Source organism: Nipponia nippon, unplaced genomic scaffold, assembly GCF_047370975.1.
Source record: "Nipponia nippon isolate SJK-2023a ecotype South Korea unplaced genomic scaffold, ASM4737097v1 scaffold_1, whole genome shotgun sequence".
Lineage (NCBI taxonomy): Eukaryota > Metazoa > Chordata > Aves > Pelecaniformes > Threskiornithidae > Nipponia > Nipponia nippon.
In genome coordinates this window covers 29610106-29638026 of record NW_028262290.1, presented here as the reverse complement: position 1 = coordinate 29638026, position 27921 = coordinate 29610106, and the positions used below count along the sequence as shown (strand labels likewise).

Here is a 27921-nt window from a genome sequence, read left to right as displayed (position 1 = left end):
GTACTGTCTATCCCACCCGTCCCATGGATCCCTCTACATATGGATAATCAGGGACTGGCATTAGAGAAGATTTAGCATCTATTTTTCAGTAAAGAAGACAGGGCCAGAATATTTACTGCACTTGCATTACTATTACTATTAAATAATTTCACATTTTTTGACTGAAGTATATGACTCTCTACTGGAAAGGTAAAAATGAAATCACTGTTCTGAAATAACGTCTCCCGTGACTCATTTGGGTTTGTAGGAAAATGCGATATTAAGAACGTTTATCCTGAATAGTACTTGCATTTCTTCTAGTGTTTACGTCCTTACGCTGGTGTGCCCTGGCAGCTCAGTCACCCATTGTCCTGCAGAGTGCTGACGTACGGTTTTGTTTCACCAGGATTGAATAAAGGGATTCAAAGAACTCCACATCCAGATTTCAAAAATACACAGTAATTGTTTAAAACCAACTCTGCCATTTTACTGAAGACTGAGATTGATTTATGAATGAGATGCCAGTCTGTCAGAGAGAGATCAATCTATCAAAAAAGAGCTTACGAAGCTAGTAAGGCAGTTATTAAAATGTAACAGAATATAATTTCAATGTATTTTCTTTCTAAATTTAGGATTTATTTTCTCAGCCTTTCCGGCAGCAGTCCTAAGCTCTCTTTATTGTATCTGATGGTTATTTATTTTCTAATCCTGTTATATAATTAAACAAACATTTTAGTTCTGCTACATGTGGAGGAAATGAAGTAAACAAATGCATTATCAGACTAAATTCTTTCCTCGGTGCGAATCAATATCTAATATATTAATTTAATTTTATAAATTAATTCTGTCCATTACTCTAACCAATTGCCCTTTCAAAAAATATCAGACACCGAACAAATGCAAGATTGAAAAATAACAATAATTTCATAAATCATCAGAATAACGCACATTTGGGTATTACTTTCTAGGCCTGAAGCCAAAGAACTGGGATAATATAACAGGAGCAAATCAAGCTGTGAACTGAAATGTATGGATAAATGTAAAATAAATAAATAAATACTACTGAGCACTGAATACAAATAAAAAATTTATCACCTTGACATTTTCTCGTAAAATAATATTGTCATCTTTTTTTCTGAAAATATAGTCCTGTAGAAAAGATTAATTAATCTTTTGATAAAGAATCATTATTCATGCAGGTATCAAAAGAAGGATCTCTTTGCCATAAATGCCGTATCTTGAAAAATTCTAAACCTTATCACCAATATTTCTTAAATCAAAAATCTTGAGAAGATAGACTGTGATTGAAAGGCTTCTTGATTTAGTTTTTAATTTAAGTATCACTATCTTTTAAAGTAATCTACCTTGAAAAGAGATTTTTGAACAAAATGTAAAGAAATGATTGCAAAAATTTGCATTTATGTACAAAGGCATTTTGAAGAATTGTAACTACACAAATATCTATGTAACAAATGAGCCAGTTTGTTTTTCTTTCTTATTACATGCATTAAACAAAAAAAAAATGTAAGTACTAACTTGTTATCTGCACTGTTTTCTATATTACTTTTTCTATCAGTTATATACCATTCAGGAAGATAAGGATAAAACAGAACTAAAATTAATAATCATAGAACTAAAATTAATAATCATACATTTGCATAATTCTTAACAGCTATCAGATCTAGCAAAATGCTTATCGGAAATTTAAAATCAATATTCAAGCTGAATAAAAATATATTCCCACGTTTAAATGCTCCATTTACAACATATACTGATTTAGCTCAGAATGTCCTTGCATATTTAAAGTTCCTGGCACAGCTGTTCAGTGAACTGCTAGCATTTTAAGAAGGATACTATTGCTCCATCTAGTGAAAAATTTGTAACACATCAGGCTTCAAGTCTGAAGCTGAACAACTTACTTTTTTGAATCTACCCTATTCATGTAGCCAAAAAAAATATATTCATCCTCTAGTCAAATTCTATTCATCCCTCTGTTAAAGTAGAGTTCTGATTTTGCAGTACATGACAGGTTTAAGACTTTATTCACAATCTTTTCAGATAAAAGCCATGAATGGAAAATTGAACTGTAATAAAGAGTACAAGAAATAGGATGTAGGAGATGTTCTCCATCCCAAATGACTGAAGTCATCCCAGTGTTCATCCCATCCCTGGTTGCTTCCTCTTGCAATAAAATCCTCTGTGCTCCCTACTATTCATCTGGTATTTCTACCTTATTCTTGCAGTTGTTCTTGAGAATTTGATTTTCAAATTCATTTTTGTGTTGTTTGTTCTATATTGAATACTGAAATGAAAAAAAAGAAAAAAAAGGCAACACATTCATTCTGGACCCTATCTAGTATCTCCTATTAATGGAAGGTTTTTTTGGATTTCACATGTTAAATAACAGCCCTTTTTAGCCCATGTGAAGAGACTCATCTTGCATTTGTGCACATTATTTCTACATGATGCATTACACATTGTCCATTTGTACCTAATGTTTGTAGAACTTAAAGTAACATAAAATGCTGTGAAAACTGGTGCAACAGCCTAGGTTTCATGAGGGAAGAAATAATAGGAGATCTCTTTTCATTGTCTGGAATACATAGGTGCTCTTTCCCATTTAGTAATTATTAACAAAAACCCAATGTAGTTAGGAACATGCTACTATTCAGAAGATTTGAAACCAAGTTTAAGGTGACAGCATAATATGAAGACAGCCAAAAGTAAGAATTTAATGCTTCTAATTTTATTCTCTTTCATTCTGGATGTGAATAATAAATAGGTTTCACGCTTGCAGCTTTTCTCTCAAGTCATAATCAGATCCAATCCATATTATAATTTGAGTTTTTATCCTGTTTTCTGGAATCCATTCTCAAGAATATGAATTAAGAGAGGTGGTAGCAGCTAGCAAAAGGAAAAGAACAAATCATAATAACAATAACAATGTTCTTCATTTAGTAGATTCCTTATATCAATGTTTAAAACTGAAGGAGCTCAGAAACACCAAAGACCATTATGTCACTAAAAGTAATTATCCATTTGTTCAATGTTTAAACTTGAATTTTGACAATACCTGTTACTACTTCACCTGAAACAAGATTTTTTTTAATATAATGCATTAAATGATATCCAAAAGTTAATATCTTGCAACTCTACCCTTCAAGGAACTACCATTTCAAAGTACAGTGAAATCTATTTTTCCAATTCCATTTGTGTTTCAATGAGGTTTGTAATTATCTGCCATAAAAAGACAGCTAGCAGGCATCTGGTATCATACACAGGGTAACACCAGTACACTCACAGTCATGTTCGTTGCTTCAGAGTGCTTAACTGCTATGTTTATAGAGCAAGAAATAAAGCCTCCTTCTGTAATCTATAATCAATGTCATGTTAACAGAATGCTACATTTTGCAGCCATGTACATCTTCTGGCTGTTTTTTGAAGCGGATAAAGTTGACAGTCAAAAAGAAATATTAATGGCCAATTGGTCTATAAGCAAAAAAAGCTGTAGGAATTTCTGTCTGTGTTAGAAATCATTAGGGAGATGAGGAAACCATTCCAGTTATGGTTCTCAGAGTGGTGGAGTTGGTACAGCAGAGAACTGTAACTGTGGAGAAGTAATGGACCATTTGCACTTCACATTGAGTTTTTTGCACTTCATATTTTAAAATTTTATCATCCTTATTTTGCTTTTAGGATGTATCATGGATAAAACCTTCATGATACCTGAAGGAATCTGGAGATACTACCTGTTGATTGTGAATTTTGTGACAGTTAATGCATAACAGATCCATGAAGAAGAGAAAAGTGTGCTCACCTGCACAAAGACTTCTCAGGAAGTGGACTAAAAATGACGATAACAGAGAAAAGACCTGACAGCATGCAGAGAAAGGCTTAAAGGTCTTAAAGATAAACATAGGATCTGAATTCTTGCCATCCTCATTAGAATTAGCTAGAACTTGAGTCCTGAGCAGAAGGCTGCTGAGTTCATGTGAATGTCAGCCCTCAAAAGTACAAATTATTCACACCAAAGTAGCCCAATTTTGTAAATGAGTGTATAAATTTTGTAAAATTCCAGCTTCACTTCTGAAAGCATTCCAGAGCTTTGTTAATTCTCTCAAATCTGCTTTTCTCTAGGTTTACATCTACTGATAATGATTTTCTCCTGGCTTCTCTCCACAGACTTACCACTTTAAGTCTCTGATAAAATCCTTATTACACTGGCATGTAATTTCTTGAACATAGACCAAAAAACCAAAAGGCTTGCTGACCTACAGAGCTGCTAGATTATCTTTAAAAGGCAAGCAAAAGGAAGCTTTTTGATATTTTATAATGTCAGTGTGATGTTTGTGAACCTGATATCAAAATAACACTTCTAACGAGGAACAGGAGTAAAAGACGTATTTTATGTCTATTCAATCAAAAGCTAATCAAGTGATAGGAAAGTTGGGGAAGCATAATCGCTGTGAAGACTCTCAGCAAAGACAGTGTAAATTGGCTGGGGGGCGGGTTAGCATTGGGTCTGTCAGCTAGGTACAGCATTTTTGTCGGCACGAGATTATTGCCTTCTGTGCATAAGGGCGTAGCTATCAATAAGATCTGCACGGGAATGCACCTCTATCATTCTTTAAAAATAGCTAGAAAGCATGGCAGCTGGATTGTGTCTATATAGGTATAGACTATCATCATTCTCAATTTTTGAGATATTTTATGCAAATGTAATACACATTTTATTTACTTAAGGTATTTTATTTTTTAAGCAGCCACAGATACAACTGCATTTGGGCTGTTTCTTCATGGCTGAGAGCAATTCAGCAAAGCTCAGAAGCTGGGACAAACATAATTGTGTTAGCTGTAGTTGAGCTACACTTCTGCTACCCACGCTAGCACACTTCTACCTACTTAGACTGCTGGGGTCCTTGGGGTATCAAGTCGTGTTTGATATTCATCTTACAAGAGTTGCAGGTACTCAGCACCTCAGAAAGGCCAAATCTCAGTTTACATATTGCAATCAGAATTGTCCTACTATTATTTCAGAAAATGAGGGATTTCAACAGATCATCTTTTTGAAGGATTTTTAGGTATTTCATCCATTTCATCCACCCATCAGAAATTTACAGCAGAACATTCCAGAACTTACAAATTTTAAGGAGTTTTGATGTCATTGGCTTTCAATGCCAGTGCAAAGATATGTAACAAAAAAAATAATCACTAGAAACATTCCATTCCAGAATTTTCTAGATCAGTTTAGATACCATTAAGTTGCATTAGAAAATTAAAATAGTTTTAATCTGAATAGTGCACACAGCTTATAACAATTTTTACCTAGCTGATCTAAAAAAAATCCATTTTTTAGGGGGGGGGGAAACAGCTGAAAGAACAGGTTATATTTTAAAAAATATATTCTGATATATATATAAAATATTTCTAAGCAAGGAATGTGCATTTTCCACTGACAGGAAAGGAAGGCAGGGTTAGGTCAAAAATCTCCCACATCCAAATAAAAAGAGTCAATATATACACAGATGAAGAAATCTGTTTCACCCACACATTGAAGGAGCACTATATACCGATGACAGTGAATCTGGCACACATAATGCTAATTATATGCGTAAGCAATTGCACAGTGAAGATTTGAGTGAATTTTGTTTCTGGATGAGCAAAAGCATAATTTAAGCAGAGATCTGCCTGGCTGAAGCTGTTATAAATAGACTTCTAAATGAGATTCCAAGACGAATAAAATAGCATCTTTAAGTACTTCTAATGAAAAAAGGGTAACTTCGAATTCATGTGATTTAGGATCAACACTCCACTGGTATATCACCACTTACTCACTCTTCTGCTGATTCTTTGTCATTTGTTCTTCATTATTAACCTCGTGGCTAAGAGCTGTCAAGACTGTTAAAAAAAGAAAAAAAGAGGAAGCTCAGAGAAAAATCTGTGGATATAGCAAAAATACAGGTAAAGCAGAAATATTTTGTTTGTCACTTCTGAGTGACAAATATATGTGGTTTTTATTGTTAACTTTAGATTAGCCAAAAATAATAAAAAACACAGAACTTTTTTTCATATTTCTTTCCAAGTTCATGTTTTTCAGTGAAGGCGAAAAAAACTGAAGAAAGGGTTTATAGCAGTGTTACGATGACCTCTTGTGGTTAAATAATATATATATTTTGTTTCACAGTTTCTCAAAAACTGACAGTATCAAAGGTTAAATTCTGCTCTTAGATCAGTTTTGTGTTGCTAATTCTGCTTAACTGAATTAACTTCTCCTCCCAAACATGCTACCAGTATTTGTTTAGCTCACTGCTAAAAAATTCTTTTAAAAATATCTCAACCTTTGCACTCTACAAACTTAACAGGTGAGAGTATCGTATTTTCTCACATGGTAATTAGTTAAAGTCAATTCACAGCTCTGTATAAATAAATTCATTAATATAAAGAACTATAATTTTTCAAAAATAAATTACCCACTACAAAATGTTAAAGAAATCAGATGATACTAACCACTCATTATAAGAAATTAGAACAATAGATATTGAACATGATATTGATAGATTACAACAGTAGACACTGAATATATATATTTTTATATAAAATTTTAGTGCATTAGCTAATTATATGTATCATGTCTAAATTGCTGCTAAAGCTGTCTCACCAATTTTTCTTGTAACAAAAATGAGAGGACTGAGCACTTTCTGGTGTTGTTGAATGCGGTCTATTAACCTGGATCATATAATCTGACACCTTATCCCTTAACAGATAAAAATCACTTCAGACTTTAGCCTGATTTTGCAGTTTCCTGAAATCATTCAAAATTACACAGATTTCATGAAACAACTTTGCTGAGCGATTATACTTCAAGTGATGGTCCCAACAGTATTTATGGATCTCGTGGTAGCACTTTCTCACTGGAGGATCACCAGTGGTGGTATTTGCACCTGCCAGGCAGTATTCACATGACCCCGCACCTTACTAAATTTAGGATCTATTGCAAAGCGATTTCTGCACTGGCTCTGCTGTGTGAAGTTTTGGAAGCTCGGCAGCGGCATAACCTTGGACTGCCACCAGCTGGATATGTGCCACATTCTGATACGCTGTGATTGCAGCTGGGGGAGGCCTGAATTCAGCTGCTGTGAGCCCTTACTTGTTTATGTAACACACACTTTAGAGATGTGTGGGGTAAAAACAAACATTGCTCTTAGTGTACACAATAATGAGTGCCTCCTATTATTACCTCGCCTAGTTTCTTTTCTTTGAAAAAATTAATATCAGAGGCTGTCGAGCGAAACACACTAGAACAATGATCACGACAACAAAAAAAAAAAAAAAGGCAGGTTTAAGTTAAAATATGGTTATCTTAATCTGTCAATAAGGAAGCACTGACAGTGGTCACATATCCCAAAAAAATCTCCCTGGCTTTTGAAACTTCATCAACAAGCTACTTCTAACAACTTCTCGCACAAGGAGGTTCTGAGCACCGCCAGCACGCAGGCTTGGGAGACAAAAACAAATTGTTTGTGTCAGGGAGGGAGCTGGTTTATTTCTATTGTCTAATAGGCCTAATCTGTCTCATTTTTCTTTAGCTGGGTTAACTCTGCAATGCTAAGAACTGACTGACTTAAAACTGTAAGCCTAATTTACAAGGAGAAGACTTCAATACTCTAGGCACCATTTGAACTATCAACTAATTACAGTTTGCATATCTGAGCATGTGATTTTTTTTAAATGTCTAAATGCTGTCATTATTTCCCTTGCAGTCAGTTACAGGCGTGGTAATAACCAGCCTGAGACAATTTTAATTTGACCCTCAAGGTGCAGTAATATTACTCCCTTGGCTGAGCCTGGCCAAGTGGCTCAAGGCCAGCCAGCCAAGAAGCCAGCTAGCTAGTGACCTTCTTCCTAGAGGAGGCAGTGGGTGGCTGCTTGGGCAGTAAACGCCCAGGCATCTCATGCCTCGTTGCATGGCCTACAAAGACTTGCTGTGGCCAGGAGTGAGGCGGTACAGACAGGGATCACCTGGTGAGTACCAAGCTGTCATCAGTCTCTCAACTCCCAGGATAGGGGTGGAAGTCTCATACTCACAGCCTCGTCCCCATGGCTGCCAACTCACAGCTCTCACTGCAGCCACATTTCAGCGCAAGGGATCAATAGAAAAGTCAAGCCACATGTCTTCAGCCGACACAATACACCAAATGTGTTCAAAGCACTGAAAACTGAGTCTAAGTGTTGAAATGTGGATGGCAGACAGCTGTTGTAGTTTCTGTTGCTGGTGTTAACCCTTCAACCACGCAGCAGTCTTCAGACACCTCATTGCAACTTTCCCAAGCTCCAGTTAACCACATATCTAAACATCACCTAGTGTGTGATAAGAATTTCCCTTCCAGCAAAGCTTGCAGACATACGTTGCATACACTAGTGAACTTAGGGAGAAAAAGGACTTTTTGTGTTGATTACAGAAGCAAAACCACTTTGAACTGTCAGCTTTGGGGCACCTCAATTTGAAATGCAGCAGACAGCAGTTCAGTATAAAAGTCACTGATAGATTTAGCAGTTTCAAGATTAAATTGAATCAAAATCAGGAAATCTAAAAAGGCTCTAAATCTGCATTATTGAAATAAAGATTCCCATTTTTATAATCTTCATTTTGTAAGAGGAAAAATATGAGTTATTTCCCCATCTTACTGAATATAACCAGAGTATTTTGATTGGAACTTGGAGAAACTGTAGTTTTGAGGTAAGTTCTGGATACTCACTTTAAAGGCTAATGAAAATGAAACCCTTCAAAGACCTTTCACCTATGGGCTTGATCTAATGTTCACTGTAATTATTAGAAGGAACTTATAATTCCTATACATGTTTACTGATAGAGATGAGCAGCAGAAAATTTCTAGCAATCAAAAATTTTAAAAAACAAAAGGTATACAGAGACACTAAAAACCTCCTGTTTATAATACATTTAAGAAATGCAAAAATGCTATCAAGCTTTGTAATATGCTTTCTCATTCGCCAATCAGTACAGAGCATTCTTGTAAGCAATGGTTAAAGCTTATACTTCCTTTTTGGCTTCTCTTTCAACAATAATAGGTTCATTTGCTGGCTCTGACAGGAGGGAGTTGGATTTGCTGGCTGGCTGTTGTGTAAGCATCAACTGTACTGGAACTACACTGGGAGCAAGAAACAGGAAGAAACCAGTTGGTAAAACACAATCATAGGCTGGCAGGAAATCAGTGACTGTTTGTCACTCCTTCCAAAGAGAAGAAAAAGAGTTGGTGGCAAATACTCAGTACCATCAACTATCCAGCAGAGAGTTTAAATCTCCTTTTCTCCATGCCAGGATACTCAGAGTTTTACTTCAATGTGGACCATGGCTACTTGGAGGGTCTGGTCCGAGGGTTCAAAGCTGGGATCTTGACAAGTGCAGACTATGTCAATTTAGCACAATGCGAGACACTAGAAGGTAAGTCTACTGTTTTATTTTATTTAGGAAGAAATACTGTTCTTTAGACCTTTGAAGAAGGGAAGGTAAAAGACTGAAGTATTGAGAGCTTATTTTAAAAACCAGAGATAACCCTGATGTGCTTTGAAGAACTGTTCCCATATTTAAGTTAATAGCTTTCCATGGAAATCACCCTAGGATTTTACAGACTGTGATTTGCAAAGCAATCCAGATGATGGGATTTTCTAGTTTACTGATAAAGTTTGGAAATCTCATCCATAGAGTTCCTATGGAGATTGACAACCTTCTCACAGATTTTAACCATGCTACAGAACTGTACAAGTATAGAAGTTTCATATCATTTCAGTTGGATAAAATAGTTCACAAAAGTCTTATTAAAAGCTTACCATTTCGCACTGATTTTCTCTATAAGAGATAGAATTTTAGTACTTTATTACTTCATGAGTTTTACGGCAGTGGGGGACATTCTACTTGCCAGGAAGAGAAAACTAGACTTCACAAAGATAAAACTGAACTATTCTCAAGCTTAAAAAAAAAAAAACAACAGTTTTTTCAAGGTGACTTTGCCACAGTAATAAAGAGAACACAGACTAGTTTTCAAAACAGCTTTCTGTGGCCAAGACTGGTCACAGCCTGATGAAGACAGATTTGTACAAAGAATCATATGACATACCTCTAGACCTTTGCCAGGAAGAAAATGCGACAGAAAAAAAATCACCTTTCTAATGGAACATAAAGTTTCTTTCCCTGACTCCAAATAAAAGCTATGATTGTACACTGAAATAATTTCTATAGCATGTAGTATATTAGATTCATTTGAAAAAGCAACAAGGAGAAATAATAAGCTTGCTCTGTTGCATTGGTTGCTTTGTGTATGTAATAATGGATTTGGGGAAATGAGAAGTGCAGAATCTGATGATTCCCATATACAATCAAGTTTTGAGGCTCTCTAAACTATTAATATAATAACAACATAAGTCTGGGAAGGTTGCATGCCATCCATCTTGCAGATTAAAACAACTACATTCAAATAGATACATGTAGGTATTTACCTGTCAGCAGGATAATGTTCCTCTCATAGTTAAAGAAGAGATTGTCAGTACAGCCAATGGGATCTAGAGACTATTCCACTGACCAAGTGCATGTACCTACTTCAGCTGATAAGCTGGAGAGCTGTATCAGCTCTCCATTTCATACAACGGCAGTTTAGTCACACAGAACACATGTATACACTTACTCTGAGAACTGAAATCTATTCACGTCAGCTAGACAAAACCAACAGTTTCCATAGACTATTTGTACCAGCAGTTGTGATCTATGCAACTTAAAGACTCTACAGACACTCTTGATATTGTATTTAATTGTTTAACTGCTCCAGACTTCGGAAAAAGCTAATAGAGCTTCAAACAGCTATAAAAGACACAAAGGACAGAATGATGGAATTATTAAACCTTGCTCTTACTCTGCCTGTCTCTGCAAAGGAGCTTAATAAATTATGTCACCAAAGGCTCCATTAAGAAAAAAAAATACCCATAAAATTCTGGTTACTTCTGAATAAGATGAAAACATACAGGTTTAAATATTTTTAAAAACATACAAGAAAAAAGGATTTCCCTCATCCTTCCCAGAAGAATACCTGCTCATGGTAAGTTAAGAATAGTTAAGAAAAACTATCTAAATTTTAAGTCAAGGTACAAGAAAGTTATTTACAATGAGGAAGTAGTTTTCAAACATTTCTGAGTCATATAAACCTTCAGCATTACTAAGAGCATGCAACAGACAGACAGATCACAACAGAGAGATAAAATCCTTTTCTAAGTAAGATTTATATTAGAAAGAACAATGACTTTTTTATTTTTGAACCTTCTTTCTAATGTTCATTCAATTTTAGAACGTAAATTGTTTCAGTAATAGAAGCAGCAACCACCTACAAGCACATCTTACTACCCACTATGACTTCCTTTTTTTCTCTATTCAGCTACATCTCTTTTTCCATTGTAACATTTTCTACTTCTTTCAGACAGCTAACAGATTCCCACCAGTTATCTACCAAATGTATTATTTATAATGAAAATATGAGAAGTATTGGATTTGTACACAAGGCTAAATACACTTACCTCTCTGCACATAAAGGATGCTGTAATATTGAACTTGCACCACTAGTGTACAGTGCACCAGAACCACAGGCCCTTACCTCTAAAGTAAAAAATTGAGCTTTATGCATACATTGTATTTTGTTTCCAATTAAAAGATCCAGCATGTGGATTTGCACTGTGGTACTATTTTGCTTGTCCAATAGCGCGTTCAGTTCATGTCTTCACTTTAAAAGGTAATAAATTTACGCCATTCTGCATTCTGCGGCATAGCACCACACCACAAAAACTGGCCTAAGTTAAAAATATTATAAATATGCTAAAACTAACAAGCAGAAACAGAATCAAAACAACCCCAAGTAACCCATAAATAGAATCAAAAAGATCTTTTAATTTCAAAGTGGTTTTGATTTTCTAGAGGGGAAACCGTAATGTCAGTACAGAAGAACCACAAGAAAAACTGCAGGTTAGTGCTTTACCTCTGCTTGATAATCACAGAGTAAGTATAACAGTGAGAGGGAAAGAAAAAAAGGAGGATGCTAATTGACTTATGATACCACTGTGTCCTCTCAATTCAGGGCCACACAGAGAGAAGAAGAGGCCTTCAGCTTACCTTAGACATCCTTTCGGGCTTGTTTGAATGATTATAATTTCTATGAAGCTACCTTGTGGGCTGAAACACTGACTGAAACCTCTGCAACATGGCATGCTACTAGTTTGGCCCTATGTCACCCTCTGTTTCAGGGGAATGGGATCCTCAGAGGAACGCTGCTGACAGGCTTTGAAGTAGAATATGAGGGGGTTAAATTCAGTGCTTTATTCTTTCCTTGCTTCCTTGTGTGATGGAAAGACTACTGCTCTCCAGAAGGGAGACTAGGTCACAGAAGGACAAGCAGCCCAGCTCTGCTCCCACCAACATCACTGAAATAAGTTCACTTAACTTGCCAGAGCCAGGACACACCAGCACGCGGTGGCTGAAATAACAGTGTAAGTGAAAACTGGGGGCAGTTGGCTACCAAAGTGAGGACTCAGGCAAGACTCCATGTGCTTGATGCCGCGAGTCCAGGTTAACGCTTTGTTCAAGTTCTCGCAATACTCCTTTCTGATCAGCGCCATTCCTGTCTTAACTGTATTCATCTTAAACTAGTCTCCCTCTGCACATCAATTCCCTTTAGACATACAGTTAATTGTGTTTGGTTGCAGTTCAATTGTGAGTAAAATCATGTGATTTAAAATCACATTATTTAAAGTCATACATTTCCTACATACGATTTCCCTGCATGTAACTGTATGAGGAAATACGCGATGCAGATGGATGGCAATAATACTGACACCTGAAATACAGGAATTTTCTTTCCTAAGGATCTTGTGGACATGCTGAAAAGCCCAGGGTCTTGTGCAGGTCTCCAAGAGCCCCTGAGAAAAGGAGCAGCTACCATCACTAAAAGGTTTTTGTGAACAGGAATGTCTGAAGCCCCTGTAATGCTCAGTCATCTCCTCCTGCCAGGTCATCAGGTCGCGTTACTAGTACAAGTGTCTGATGGTGTTACTCCAGAGGTCTTAGTTAGGCCAACAGCCAAGAGAATACCATTTAAGACCAGCAGAGCAGTCTCTGAGCTGCACTGAACTCTGTCATGGTTGTGAACTCTGATTATGACATTCCTGATCGATACTATATGGTACTGGACCTTGTGGATGACTATTTTCTCAACTGTTTTGGCCAAGGCCGTGAGATAGGGTTGAATACTGTTTCTTAGATACAGTATGCATGCTGGCACTTTATTAAATCATTTATGATTATGAAGAAATACTTCTCTAAAGCAGGCCATGGAAGTGACAGGGTCATAAATCCAGTATTCCTGGGCATAGTATTTCCTCCATAGCTTTTGAGAGCCAGATGGGGCTATTTAATGTGCTATAGTTAATATTTTTCATGCCTTACGTTAGGGCATAGATTTTGAAGCCACTCAGTCAATAAGAGAACTGAGGAAGGTGACACAGTCTTGTCAAACTATTCTCAATCAGTTGGGTTTGTTTTCTGTTCATCTCATGACGATGTTAAACACACTTCAGAATGGTCAACACTTGGGGCTGATATGTGGGTTTTGGAGTCTGCTTTAGGTACTAAACCTCTGAAAACCACCATGTTTGGAATGCATTTACAGAGCGTGACTCAAGGTAGGTATCAGTGGTTAGTCTGAAATGGAATTAAAGAAAGCTGGAATTCAGTTCTCTGCATGTAATGAGGTAGTATTATCTAATCCCACTATATGCCAAGTATTTTTACCTTCTTTGCAACAAAAAGAGAAAGTAAAAATCAGTTTTCACAGGAAATGTAGATGTGATATGAAAATATTAGTGATTTTTTTAAAAGTTGGTCTTACATATTTAGACTCATTTCTGGGCATAATTCAGCATTTTTATTTATCTCTTCATCTTTCTCACCTTTCTCTCTTTCTTGAAGTACGTGGTTTTCTTTTTTCATGTTTGGATTCTCTTTCTTCTTCCTACATAGAAGCCTGTACTGAAACTATGGCTATTTCCTAGTATCTGGCTCTGACCATTGAAAGACCAATTTCTTCTGCCTTCTTTTGTCAACACTTTTGTGACAACCTATATAATTTTAAGAAGCAATTATGCTAGCAACACTGCTAGTCTATTGCAGGAAGATCTAGAGAAATGCTAACAGTTGCAGAGAGCTAGCTGAGTAAGGCTGTCCTATCCAAGAGTCTGTTGATGTAATCGCTAAAACGAGCTCGAGTGGCAGCTAAACTGAATAGAAAACTCTGAGGGTTATTTATCTCAGTAAGCTAGAGTGCTAGACGTAGGAGTTCGAATTTGCAATGTACTAGTTCTTTTGCTTTAAATCTCAGTGTAGGCAACCTTTTTGCATACCAAGAAAGTACAAGTATGGGGAATTAGGAAAGAGTAGCTACTATACTGATAAAAGCACACCTTGCTAACTGCGGATTAACTTCCCTTATAGGGTACACCTTTTTTTCAGTCAGTGGGAGTGTTGCTTCCTTTTCCCTAAATATCACTTCAGATTTTATCTGGAAATCTAATCATTATGAATGCCCAAACCATATAATATTATCCCAATCTATAATTTACAGTAGTTTTAATATAGCCTTTGAAGACAACTATGTAATATAGCAGGGGCTTTTCTAAAAGGAAATGTTAAACTGCTTTGAACACTAAGAACTGATTCAAATCCTTACTTTTGCCTCATGGTGGAAAATGGCTAGCAGAGGAAATCTGTCAAATGAATTCTTTGATATTACAAAAGCTTCTTTCAACTTTGTTGTCTAATCAACCCATTTTCCTCAGTTATCAGGGTTGGGAGCTCAGACAGAATATGTCACGATAACCCAAGTTTCTGGAACAGCTTCTTAGAATCTGGTAGTACCAGCCATAAATCAGACAAAGCCAAACCAGAAATGCTAAGAGAGTGTAACTGTGCCCTTTCAAGTGCACTGCAGAAGCCATTTGGAGCCCAGAACCTGAGCGAGGCAAGATGTGTTCGCTCCTCTTCTTCGGGCAGCCTGGTAACGTAAGATTATAGTCTTACCTGAGATTTGAATGTTTCAAATGAAAATTTAAGATCTTAATAAAGTTAAAGGATGATTCCTATTGATGCATAACAGTCCCTAGGAATGCAGGAGACAAAACAACAGACATTATAATAGTGCAAGAGTGGTGCCCTAAATAAATCAGAGAAATCAAAACATTGAACAAACCTGATTGGGAAGGGCCTCAGAAGAGCAGTAATTAACACTGTGCCTGGTGTGGCTGGAAACTAAAGTTGCCAGTGAAACTTCTGACAAAGATGTAAGTTATTTCTGCTTTCCTGTGGCACGCAGTAAGTTTTACTGGTAGAAGGCAGTACAAATTTGCAGTAATTATGCATTTACTCTGCGTTAAATCTATGGCAAAACCTTTTCCATAGAGTATGATCAGACCCTTAATATGAAAATATACTGTAAGAAATTAACATTTTAGAAGTTTTTTTATTTGGTTTGGAGACAATATAATGACAGTTTATTCTCATGATCTTCCTTGAATCTAATTTCAGATCTGAAGTTACATCTACAGACTACAGACTATGGCAACTTCTTGGCTAACGAAACTGGCCCTCTCACTATTTCCACCATCGATGATAAACTGAAAGCAAAACTACTCACAGAATTTCATTACTTTAGAAACCATGCTTTTGAACCACTTGCCACTTTCCTGAATTTTATCACGTAAGTAATGTTACCACATAGCTTACCACATAGACTCAAAGCAAAAGCATAGCTACAAGTTAAAACAGTGTAAATGCAACATACTTGAATTTCTATTAAGTTTCAAAAATAGCAAAATTACTTTTATACTGCAACATTTATATACTTTATTTGCTAATATAAGTTCTGCAAATATATATATGAAGAGCTGTTGTCTTTGCAACTTCTTATTTTAAAGGACACAAGCAGATTTTTTCTGTGTACAGTGGCAGGAGGCGTGGTAGAGATTGAGAAAAAATGGTTACAATTTTCAAACATCATTTAAGTCATAGAACTTGCAAAACTGTCTGTGGGGGTGACTCATGCAAGATTAGCAATTTCATGATGTAGAGGGCAGTGATTTAGTTCCTAGGCACGTGGCAAGTTTCAGACTTTTTTTAAAGGGGGAAAGACAACACATCGTACACCTGCCATACTTTTTATACCCTTTGAACATTAAAAGCAGAAAAACTTTTTGTTGTGTATAGCAAGATACTTAGATCCAAGTAGGTTTTTTAAAAAGTACAAGTGTTGATTGATGCCAGGTGAAGAGAAAGTTCTGATCTCAATACAGTTATAAACAGATAAAACTTGTCGATGAATGGCTTAAACAACATTAAGAACAAGGATCTGCTTTATAACAGTATAACAACATGGATTAGTGAAATGGCAGCAGGATATTTTACCTGTTTACTCCCCCAATCTTATCTTTTTAATATATTATAACAAGAACACTAGATTGTTCACCTTATTTTTAAGGAGTATTTTTATCACAACAGCAAAATAAAAGTATCACTATTTTTTTTTTTTTTTGGTCAAGTGTAGCTGACCAGTTCTAGGTGAATATATTAACAGGATCTTAAAGACTGCCCTAGGACAGCTGTGACCTGAGGCATACCATGTTTACCTTTTGCTTCAGAGAAATGAAAGTGAAAATATGAAAATTATGGCAACTCTTTTCTCACACTGATTGACATGCACGTGTACACGTGTATGCACAATTTCTGCACGCTGTTGTTTTTCATAATGGAGACACTAGTTTAAGATATTTAACACAATTATTAAATCATTTAACTACATTTCACCAGGTCCCTGAGCCCCCTCCCAGATTTTGTGTGAGATCGTATTAATCCCTATTTGTCTCTAGCTGTTCTGAATCAACAACACAAGCTGAGGGCTGGCGGTCTTGTTATAAGAATCCCAAGGGAATAACTTTTACATTTCCAAGTCACTTACAAAACTCTTGTCAGCCTCTCTGACCGTAAAACTAGTAAGAAGCTGATAGAAAACTTCTACTGAAAAGAAAACTTTTAGCAATAAAGAAGAAATCTCTGAGAACCTGTTCTTAGTTTCCTGGTGGGAGGATGTTTAAAGCTGAGTGAGAAGAAAGCCCCAAGAGTGGTCCATCTGCATTAACTCTGCAGTTTTAGTGCCCAGATTCTCACACACTTCTTTTCTGTCCAGATGGTCCATATAAAATAACAAAATCCCAAACTAGAGAAGATGCGATACCACTTATTGTCACTTGCTATAGTGAATTGACATTTCACAGCTGTTATGCTTATTATATTCATGTTTCAGTTTCCCCCTCTTTAAAAGTGTCTCTCTCCCAAACTTAGTCATGTGTTTAAAATTAATACTGTGTGTTACCTACTGGCTATTTAAAAACTTCTGTTGCTTTTTGATAAATGAGACATTGATACAGAGTGAACACACAAACCTGCAAATACTGTGGTTGTTTCTGACTTTAGTATTATTACTAATTTTCAAAAATCTTGTTTTGGTATTTTTTCAAAAGAAAATTCTTTATAAAGATAAGGTTCATTTCTTTTTCTTTCAAATACAGATACAGCTACATGATTGACAACGTAATTCTTTTAATAACTGGCACATTACATCAGCGGCCCATAGCTGAACTTATTCCCAAGTGCCATCCACTGGGGAGTTTTGAGCAAATGGAAGCAGTCAGCATTGCCTCAAACCCCACTGAGCTGTTCAATGCAATTTTGGTTGACACACCATTAGGTAGGAACACTAAATTATATCTTATTTGCTTCTTGAAACTACTCATCCTGTATTCTTAAGAATATCTCAAATGGAGTAGCATGTTTTCCACTGGATATGCTGTGTTTTGGTAACACGAAACATGAAGTGTGGATCAAGCACTTCTGAAGTGGTGGTCAGGACATTGTCTAGTAATATTTACTAACAGCTTCTATGTCAACCTTGGGTAGCAGACACAAAGAAAACATGCTACTCAAGAAGTGTAATGGATATCTTTTATACCCAAAGTAGCCACTGATCTATAATTAAAAAATGTAAGATGAAATCTTGCCTATCCCTCAATAAGGATCAAGAAGCAGACAGTCCCTAATAAATATTAGATGTTGTGGTAGAACCTAGATTCCCTCTTGGGATTTGGGCATGATTCAAACATAGAGAAAATCCCTATTTTGAAGAACTAAATCTGAAAGCAAAACAGAGCCAGGCTTGGGAACGTCGCATTCTGAAACTGGGCTGAAAGTCTGCTCAATGTGCTGCAGCAGCCAACATGAACAAACAAAAACTAACCAGCTCTGGGGCACTGCTGGGAAGAGTACTGAGAATAAGATGGAACTGGATGGATTTGAACATATATGAAATCCCTGTGTGCCCTCATCTTGAGTACTGTGAGTGGGTTTGGGTTCTGCTTCTCCAGAAGGCGTGGTGAGTTGGCCCCAGACAGAAGCCAAACTCCTACCCAGCCACTCGCTCAACCCCCGTCCCCAGCACAATGTGGGGAGAAAACAGTGGGGAAAAATAAGGAGCTTGTGGGTTGAGATCACCGACCAAGTACTGTTGCAGGCAAAACAGATTGGGGAAAATTAACTTGATTTATTGTTGATTAATACTAATATATTTAATTACTGTTTCAGGTGTTAGGAAACAAACAAACAAACAAACATAAAGAAACAAACATTTACATACTTAGGGAAAACACCTTTCCTCCCCCCTTTCCCACTCCTTTGCTCCAGGCTCCTCTCCTTTGCCCCCTTGTTATCACTGCAGGTGACACTCAGTCCCTTTGGAGAGGCAATGAGCGGCACAGGCAACAGTCAGTACGTGGCGGTTTCTTTCTTTAGTTTGAGATACTAAAGGGAACTGTCAGGGCTACATCCTCTAATATTGTTCATCCAAAAACTGGATGCTGGGAGAGTATGAAGGGAGAAGATCACAAAACACAGCCAGGCTCACATGGTCTCTTTAAATAGCACCTCCCATTGAACTGTCTGAGACAACACTCTGTCCCTCAGCACTGGTCTGTCCCACTGCCATTACTTACGAACAGTGAGGGATTGGCATACTTGTGTTGGTTATGAATACAGTATTTTTAACCGGTCCAGCTGCACAAATGAACTTCATCCCCTACCTCCCTGTTCAAAAGCTTGCTCTTTAGCCAGTTCTGCACAGGACCTGGAAGCACAGATGGCCAGGGTCAAAGCTTGTGCCCCTTACTAGTTGCAACCTGTTGCCTTTCCCCCACTACAGACATACCCAAAGAGGAAGAGGGAAAATAGGAAAGAGGATTCTCCTTAACAATTGCAGAATACCTGCATGACTTAAGACAAAAATTATCTTTCATGTTCCTCACTAGAAAATCTCCCTAATGCCCAAACCATATACTTTGGAGAAGATTAAGGCTTTCATTAGCACTTCTCATCTGATTCCCTCTGGAGATGTGGAATCTGGCTGCGGCACTGATTGATTCCCCTCACAGCAGATTCTCATTAAAAAGGAGGGAGTAGAAGGATAAGGGGAAAATCAAGGGGATTTCTCTTCCTCTCTGTTACATCACTCTTTCTTGTAAAACAGAAACCTCAGATTCTTGCTCACACACTGGTGAATGGCAATAGGAAAGAGATGCATATTATCAGCATGTAGATTTATACTGCAATATAATAAACTCTGCTTTCAGCTGCTTTCTTTCAAGACTGCTTGTCTGAAAATGACCTGGATGAAATGAACATTGAAATAATGCGCAACAAACTGTACAAGGCAAGTTCTTGCAACATAACGATAATACTTGGGGTTTTTCAAAGTGTCTCAGAAAAGGTCAGTATCATTAACCCTGTTTTATGGATGGGGAAACAGAAGCATGGTGAGATAAAGCAAGCTGTCTAAGGTCACCTGGTTGATGACAAGTCCAGGAATCAAATCCAGCTCCTTTCATTTCTACTCCACTGTTTGGAGAGTTTTCAAATTTTAGGTCTGCATCCAAATTCTAATTTAGTATTTCATTAATGAAAATGCTTTAGATGTCAGGCTAATATCCAGATCCATTTGTTTATGAATAACTCAGTTATCCACCAAATGCCACAGAACTGTTAGCTCCTAAGTGAGCCTAGACAGGCTTTTGGCTAACATTTATTTTTATTTATAGAAGATAGATGTGATTTGAAAAGGTCTAATTGCTTTGAGTCTAGCTAACATTTTTTTTACTTAAGGGTTTTGTATAATTTCTTCCTTTTTACATTATCTTTAGCATTGCTACAGCACGCTGCTGTAAGGATGTGCTTCTAACATGTGCCTTGCATTTTCAAAGTACTTTACAGATATTATCACACAGGTCAATACTCTTAGGATGGTCTCTTTAAAGGCTATACATATTTCATTCTGTTAATGGTTCCTCCTGGCACATTCTCTCCAAATTCTTTGTTATCTTTCTTTCACAGTGGATGCCCCAGACTGCAGGAAGTATTCTTACAGTGATCTGATTGCACTAGGAAAAAAATCTTCTGTTTGTCTTACAAATTATATTTATAAATTCCCAAACCAATATTTGATTCTTAAATATTCTGCTGCTTTCTCTCATTCAAAACAAGATCAGTTATGCCCAAGTATTTTAATTCTTTCACAGTACTACTAAACTCGACACTCTTTTTCCATTTGATGACATACAGATTTGATTCTTATATTCTGTGTGGATAACCATACATTTACACTTATTAAATCTATTTTTTTGTTTTTTTTTTCTTCTCACTCTTCTAAGTATCAGGGGGATCATTCTTCACACACATCTAAATTATTAATATATCCTGTCTCCTCTGCTTCAGCTGTCAATGTGATCAGTTATGTTTCAGATCTACTATCAGATAGCACTATACAGAACCCAATGCATAATCCCATGCAGCAGATCCCCCTTGAGATGTGTCTACTTAAAATTCACTTAATTGCATAGTTAGTGACAGCTTCTTATAAGAAGATTGCGTGAAGTTGTAGTAAATGCATTTTGATAACATAAACGTTCCCTAAGACAGTATTTTGGGGGATGGAGAGGCAGGGGGAACAGCATCTCTCAGATATTTAGGGTCCTTCCTGCACAGGTATTTTGAAATGGGTGTGAAGGCCAGAAACCTTAATAGACCAGAGGGCTCTGCAGACCAGTATTACAGAAGCTTTGTCCACTGTTCTGTCCTAATCCAGGGTTTAGGGTAGAGCAGGAGGGATTAGTTTGTGTATCCTCATAGTGCTGGCCCAACACCCATGGCATATTCCTAAATCCCCTCCTCCGCACTATAAATGCAGAGTTTCCTTCAGCCATCTGTTTGTTATGCAGTGGAAGCTCAACGGAGCTCAAGAAGTTCCTTCTTTAGAGAGCAAAGAAAACATAATATTTGTCCTATAACAGTTTTTAAAAACATTTGAACCCGTATTGTAATAACAAGATATTTGCATTTTAATATTTCAACTTTCAACCCAGCAAAGTAATTAAGCACATATTTGAATTTAAATTCACAGGTAGAATTATCACAGTTAATGGAAGTATTTAAAAATGAGGTTCATGACTATGTGCTGTGTTAGTCCAGGTCTTACGTAGTGTTTAAAATATTTCTTTTCTTCTTTCATGTAGTCTTATCTTGAGGCGTTCTATAAGTTTTGTGAAAAACAAGGTGGTACTACAGCAGAAATCATGAGACCTATTCTTGAGGTAAGAAAAATTCAGTCTTTGTATATGAAAGTATTCCACAATGTTTTCATAATTAGGTTACTTTGTTTTTCCTGTTCCTTCTCTTTCCATTTGCAAAGTTATTTGTCAAATGTTTGCCTCTCCTCTGAATAATAACTGTTTTTCTAAGATGTAACAAAGGCTTTATTCTAGGATGACTTTTATCTCTTGACTATAGAGGCAGCTAGTCCATTACCAGGGAGGAGTTAGCCTCAGTTAATATTTTTCTATAACAGAGAGCAGAAGAGAATAAATGGTTCACTGATCTCAAACTGTTGGCCTTTAACATTTTCCTGTATTATGTAGAAAAGCTAAAAAATGGATTATTCTTACACCTCCTAGCTCAAAATTAAATTTGGGATAGCTCAGGTCTGGCATTACTGTATATTTACTAATGTACAATCTTTAAGCTTCATGGCACTATTATGTTTGTTTACTCTCCTATTAAAATTAATGGCTGAAGTTAGAGTTGAGTGACCTTTGGAACTAGTGTTATACAGAAAAGCCCAACATTACATGTTTTATTTTTCTCTCACCTCAGAAAAGTTTAATATTTACTTTTTCCATGACATACAAAATTCCTAACGTCCTCCTCCCCAAAGCATACCTAGAGCATAGTGAATGACATTTTTGTATCTGTTACTGTAATAGAAGATCCAGAAATTCCTAACATTGAGTTCTCAGCATTCAGTTCCATTTTTTTTCATACGCTTTACCATAATTCTTTGCAGAGTTTGAAAGCCAGATCACCCATTTGCTTCCAGGAGTCTTTTCTTCTGGATAAGCAAAACTTACACCCTGGAAACTGACTGAACAAAATTCACTGAGCTCAGATGACATCACACTAAATGTTTGCATTATAGGAGAGAGATAATAACCCTGGGAGCTCACCCCTGAAGGAAGAATGAACCTATATTACCTCTTATGAAACAATGTTCTAAAAGGGAATGCAATTTAATATTTTATTTAACCAGGTCATAATGTTTCATTTTATGTTCTAAAGAAAATATTCTTAATCAAGTCAAATCAGAAATGAAGTATTTTGAGTATTCTTTTCCGAAAAATAAAAATCAAGAGATTGGCTGGCAGAGGTAAAGACATTTCCCACAGTTGATTTGGATTTTTCAGAAAGTTCATTTTTAGCTAGAAATTCATGCTGAGAGCAGATTACTTACCAACATTAGTTTAAGCATGCTGTAAAACTCTCTTTATAGCAGTTGTAACAGTCTGGTCTGTGATAAGCTTCTTTAAAATCCCTATCTAATGTCAATCAGCTAGGAGGATCAACTTTTCTGCAGAAGATTTCCTTTTCTATAACATTTTAATAATCTGAAGATACACATGGAGCAGATAGCTAATGGTTGAATTCACAAAAAGCCAAAGTTTAATTATTTGAAAGAATACTTGCTATTTATTCTGTAATCTTATATGTAAGACTACCAACCTGACCCTATCAGAATGAGGCTGAGGTATTTAGCTCGCCAACTCCTTGACCACCGGTCACGGTGCCAACCTTCCACATTAAAAGTACTGATGATCTCTTTTCCACCATCGACAACAAACATTGCATATTTAACCCTGAATCTGGCAAGAAACTGCAGGACTGCACTGCAGCTAGTGCTGTGCCTGTTATTGGGGCCTCATGCTAATTCTCAAGTAGCAGACATGCTACTTCACTTTCCCATATGGAAACCAAAGCACTTAGGAAACGGTCGTCCTGTGACTCCACCTCTACCTGCAGCAATCAAATGGCCCAAGTCAACAAATAACTGCCTCGTGGCCTTACTCACTATGGAGAACCTCATGTGCCAATAATTTGGTGAACTGAGAGGTCTGTAGGGATGGGACTGATCCTGCAAATTTTCTCAAACTGGGAGTCATGGAATTAGGTCCCAAACCTGCTAGCATTAGTTATAATTGCATCTGAGCATGCTTTTTTCCCAATAAAATATTATAAATCTAACAGCTAGATTCTACCTGGCTTTAACAAGTTAAAAAACCAAAGCATTTGTCCTTCCAAAACAGTTTCACTAGGGCTGATATGCCTGTTCATATTAATAAGGCAAGTGAAATTTGGCCCTGTTATTCATTAGCCAGAAATCTTTTCAAGCACACTTATTTCCTTCTCATTATTTCTCTATCGTTTATTAATTTTCCTTACTCTGAAGTCAGTGCCAGAGGGCAGTTGGGTCCCTGTTACAGTGTGTTCCAGTACACAGGAGTAGGATCTATGAATATGTGCTTAACTGCTAAAGTTGTAGAACTGTGTTGCAACTTCAGTTGTCTTATTCAATGGAAAAGAGTACCTTTCTGCTTAAAACAGTTCAAAAATTCACAGCATAAGAAAGTTTGCAAGCTGCCTAAAATGTGTGTATACTATATATGGTTCACTTGGAAGATTTTCCTGGGTAAACCCTGCAATTAGCAAGAGGTCTGCTCTTCTTACAACATGAAAGTAAGTAACAAAGGAAAGAAATAAACCCATAGTCAATTTAGCTCTCAAGACAGAACAATAGATTTAAATCAGACAGAACTGAGTAAGATTATTTTTATTTACCATTACATTTTTAATTCATACTGTAAGAATGGCAAGTGAAATTTTGCCTTGTACAAAAGAACAACCTGAGATCTAGACATCAGAATGACTTTCAGTCTGCTGCTGCAGGGAAAATACAGATACTACAGGCATTTAAATCTGGCAGAAGAAATATAGCCCTTGATTCTATGTGTTAAAAATTAACTGTTATTTGAAACACTTGAAAACTTTAACTTGGCAAGTAAACAGCCCCCTCCACTTTATTAAATTATCGTTTCAAAGATGTGCATTCAGAAACTTTTTTTTTTTTCAGAATTTCCATTCAACCTTTACTCTCAACAGCACTTTGAGTTAACCCAGAACAGTACTATTCATTCTTAGTCCTCTCCTGTATTATTTATAAGAGTATTATTTCATAACTTCAGAAGGGTGTGTGAGGAGATTTTTTGTTGTCAACATCTGGGTAATTAAGTAGGGAAATGAGGAAGTAGCAGAGATGATATTTTCAGTACAAAAATCACAGAATAAAAGCTGTCCTTGCAAAACACTTTGATTTTCTAGTTAAAATTTAACAAGTATTTGCAAACAAGGATTTACAATTTTTAAAATAAGGTATGTTTCTAATGCTCTGAAGTCCACTTTTTTTTAACTTTCCATAGTTTAGCTTACTGAAAAGAAAACATATCCCCACATTAATTTAGAATGAGATCTCTAATAACACCTTTTTATTCTTTGTTTTGCATATTAAGTTTGAGGCAGACAGACGTGCCTTTATCATCACCATTAATTCATTTGGCACTGAGCTGAGTAAAGATGACCGAGAGAAGCTGTATCCAACCTGTGGAAAACTGTATCCAGAAGGCTTACACCTGTTGGCCAATGCAGATGACTACGAGCAAGTGAAGTGTGTTGCAGATTACTATGCAGTATGTAATCTAATTTCTTAAAAAAAAAAACCAAAATACAAACACTTAACATCTCTTGATGTCATCAAGAGTGTTCACATAAGTTAAAAACACTTCTGAGAGAGAAAAAAATCATTGAAGAAACAAAAGATCCCAAAAAGAAGTATATGGAATCAAAGGCCTTTGGTATGAAGACATAAGATATATTATTACCTTAGTGCAATACAAAGTTTCTCTTACAGTGATGTTTAAATAAGACCAAATCACATTCTAGTAAACAGAACTCTTCCTACTTCATTAACCCTCCACAAATTGAGTTTCACTTCACAGTTGCTGCCTCCAAGATTTTGGAGCAAAAGTATAAGTCATTTTAAAATGAACTGGCCAAACAGTTCATGTCACAGATGAGTGCAAACCTGATTTATTGCTAGTGTACCGTAAAAATGCCCTTCTGAAAAGCTTGCTCTAAATCACTGATTGAATCAAAGAAGCAGATGACGTTGTTAATACTGATGCAACTAGTGCTGTTATTAAAGATGAACCAATATGCAACACTTGCTCTATGAATTAACTGTGGTACCCTGACTACCTATAATATTTAAGCTACCTCCAAGTAGGTACACAAAACAAAATGACATCTGGTCTACTGCTTTTTCCATAGAAGAAACAAGGCTGGAGATGCACATCTGTTCCTGTGCATAAACAGAATGTTAGAAGCATGTGCCACCATGTCAATGTGGTACAGAGCAAGTCTATTCATGTGATGGTAGGATATTTAGAGGAATTTGGGAACCATAGTAATAGACCTATACCGCACTGCTACTTTATAGGAAAAACAAAACAAATACACAGAGAAGCAAATTACACAGAAATGTAACACGTAAGAAATGAATTCAAATATATCTGCGCAGAATATTCCAGGGTGACATATCACACTAATGGATTTAGGTACAATATTAACGCAGATAAAGCAAATCCAGCTGACTACTGGAAATAAAATGAGCCACCATGTGAGGATCAGAGTTCAGGGTTTTGGCTCCATTTACAGCTCTGGCTCTGATGGATACTATTTGTACAAGAAGTTGAGTGCTCTCTGTCCAAAGGAGTGAAAGGTCATGTGTCATTTTACAATAAGCCTCTTCTAGTGCCTTCAGTAAATTACATTAAGTTGTAGGAAATGACGGTAAGAAATACACGAACAAATGTGATTTTTCTTTCTTTTGCTGACTATATGCTTTTAACTTTTGATTTATGTAGAACTGTAATCTTTACATGAGTTCTTCTATACAGAAAGATCACTTAACGTAGATTGATTGATAAAGTAATGTAAAGTATCTGAGCTGCACAGAATGCAAAAGTACCTCATTTCCATTGGGTGGTTGTCTATGCTTTTAGGAATACAAGGCTGTGTTTGAGGGCGTAGGGAGTGGCACTGGAGAAAAGACGCTGGAAGATGCATTTTTCGAACATGAGGTAAGAGCTTCTAACCTTAACATACCACAATGAAAGTTACACACCTAGAATTTTGATTTTGATTCTACCATACTGCATCATTCAGCTTTGTATTCAAGAACACAGTATTTCTATGGCTGTCAACATTTGGCTGAATTAAAATAGAAGGATTTACCTTTTTAAATAAAATAAATCCCAGGACATTCTTTTGAAGACTAGTTATAGAACTGTCAACCCTGATAGCCTATCCGAAAGCCATCTCATATAAACCACTTAATGAAATTTCTTTTGAATAGTCTACTGAAGAAGGTATTTCACCACTGTCCTCTACTTACCTGTAATGTTGCTGTAGTCTAGTACCAAAATGAATCCACAGACTCCTAAATATAGTCATGGTTGCAAAGTTACATAGAAATCTTGATCATAAAAGCTACCATATAAAAATCACATTGGCCTTCTTTAATATTTTATCATAACACTTGCTCATCTTTTCCACAGGTAAAGCTGAATGTGCTTGCATTCAACAACCAGTTTCATTTTGGAGTATTTTATGCCTATGTAAAGTTAAAGGAACAAGAATGCAGGAATATTGTATGGATTGCCGAATGCATTTCTCAGAGACACAGAACCAAAATTAACAACTACATTCCCATTTTCTAAATCTGAGAATTTATAATCCTACAATGCCTGAAAAGATGCATTATTTCATAGAAAAGAAGAAAAATCTTATTTCAAAAGTGAACTCTTATCAGACGTTTTAAGTTGTATTAATGATTCTCCTTGTATACAGCACTGTAAGAAAAAGTAATGTAATTAGAGATGTGAGTACTTTATAAGGAAATATTAGTGGGCTTATGCGTAGTTTTTGTCGGTAGATTTGTTGTTCCCACTGTGGCCATTTTAATGGAATTGATCAATAAAAACTTCCTGCAAGGTCTATACATACATATGCTTTCTCTTTTGTGGAAGCAAGCTTTCTAGCAATGACATCTGAAAAGCTGTTTAATGCCTTAATTTTGAATTAATGGTTTTCTCAAAGGGCCAGCTAAACCACTGCTTCTGTCTTACACTTACACTCTTCTTCATGGCATACAAGATTGTACGAAGGACTTAATACACAAATAAGAGAGAAACTTCAGGGTTACTCTGAGATTCCCCTTAAGGAATCTCAAGAGAGAGCTTCCTGAACCTTTCTAACTGTGAGACCTCTCTGCAGCTAAATGTAAAGAAGTAATTTCATTTTCA

General features: G+C 36.4%; 2 protein-coding genes across 4 annotated transcripts in view; one reads left to right on the top strand and one right to left on the bottom strand.

Annotated features, from left to right (window-relative positions):
- The window catches only part of LOC148057281 (uncharacterized), a 195472-nt gene that overhangs the window by 162202 nt on the left and 5349 nt on the right, over nucleotides 1–27921 (bottom strand). For both annotated transcript variants that reach the window (XR_015703140.1, XR_015703133.1), the window contains exon 2: nucleotides 5815–5877. The gene's annotated coding sequence lies outside the window, so the exon portion shown is untranslated. The remainder of the gene's footprint in view (nucleotides 1–5814; nucleotides 5878–27921) is intronic.
- ATP6V0D2 (ATPase H+ transporting V0 subunit d2) lies at nucleotides 9101–27617 on the top strand. Of its 2 annotated transcripts, none has more exons than XM_009476539.2 (8): nucleotides 9101–9439; nucleotides 15608–15779; nucleotides 17644–17822; nucleotides 19753–19832; nucleotides 21688–21765; nucleotides 25069–25245; nucleotides 26620–26697; nucleotides 27175–27617. In XM_009476539.2, exons 1-8 carry the CDS (start codon nucleotides 9310–9312, stop codon nucleotides 27334–27336), a joined length of 1056 nt encoding a protein of 351 aa, XP_009474814.2. In that variant the 5' UTR covers nucleotides 9101–9309; the 3' UTR covers nucleotides 27337–27617. The 2 variants fall into 2 exon arrangements, with proteins under 2 accessions (XP_009474814.2, XP_087606507.1); XM_087750381.1 differs by lacking the exon at nucleotides 9101–9439 and adding an exon at nucleotides 14961–15080.

Excerpts from the sequence above, each read along its gene's own strand:
- ATP6V0D2 (XM_009476539.2), top strand. The coding sequence starts at position 9,310 with ATGCCAGGATACTCAGAGTTTTACTTCAATGTGGACCATGGCTACTTG. Across the intron at positions 21,766-25,068 it reads TCATGAGACCTATTCTTGAG|TTTGAGGCAGACAGACGTGC; the intron begins GTAAGAAAAATT and ends TTGCATATTAAG. Across the intron at positions 25,246-26,619 it reads GTGTTGCAGATTACTATGCA|GAATACAAGGCTGTGTTTGA; the intron begins GTATGTAATCTA and ends CTATGCTTTTAG.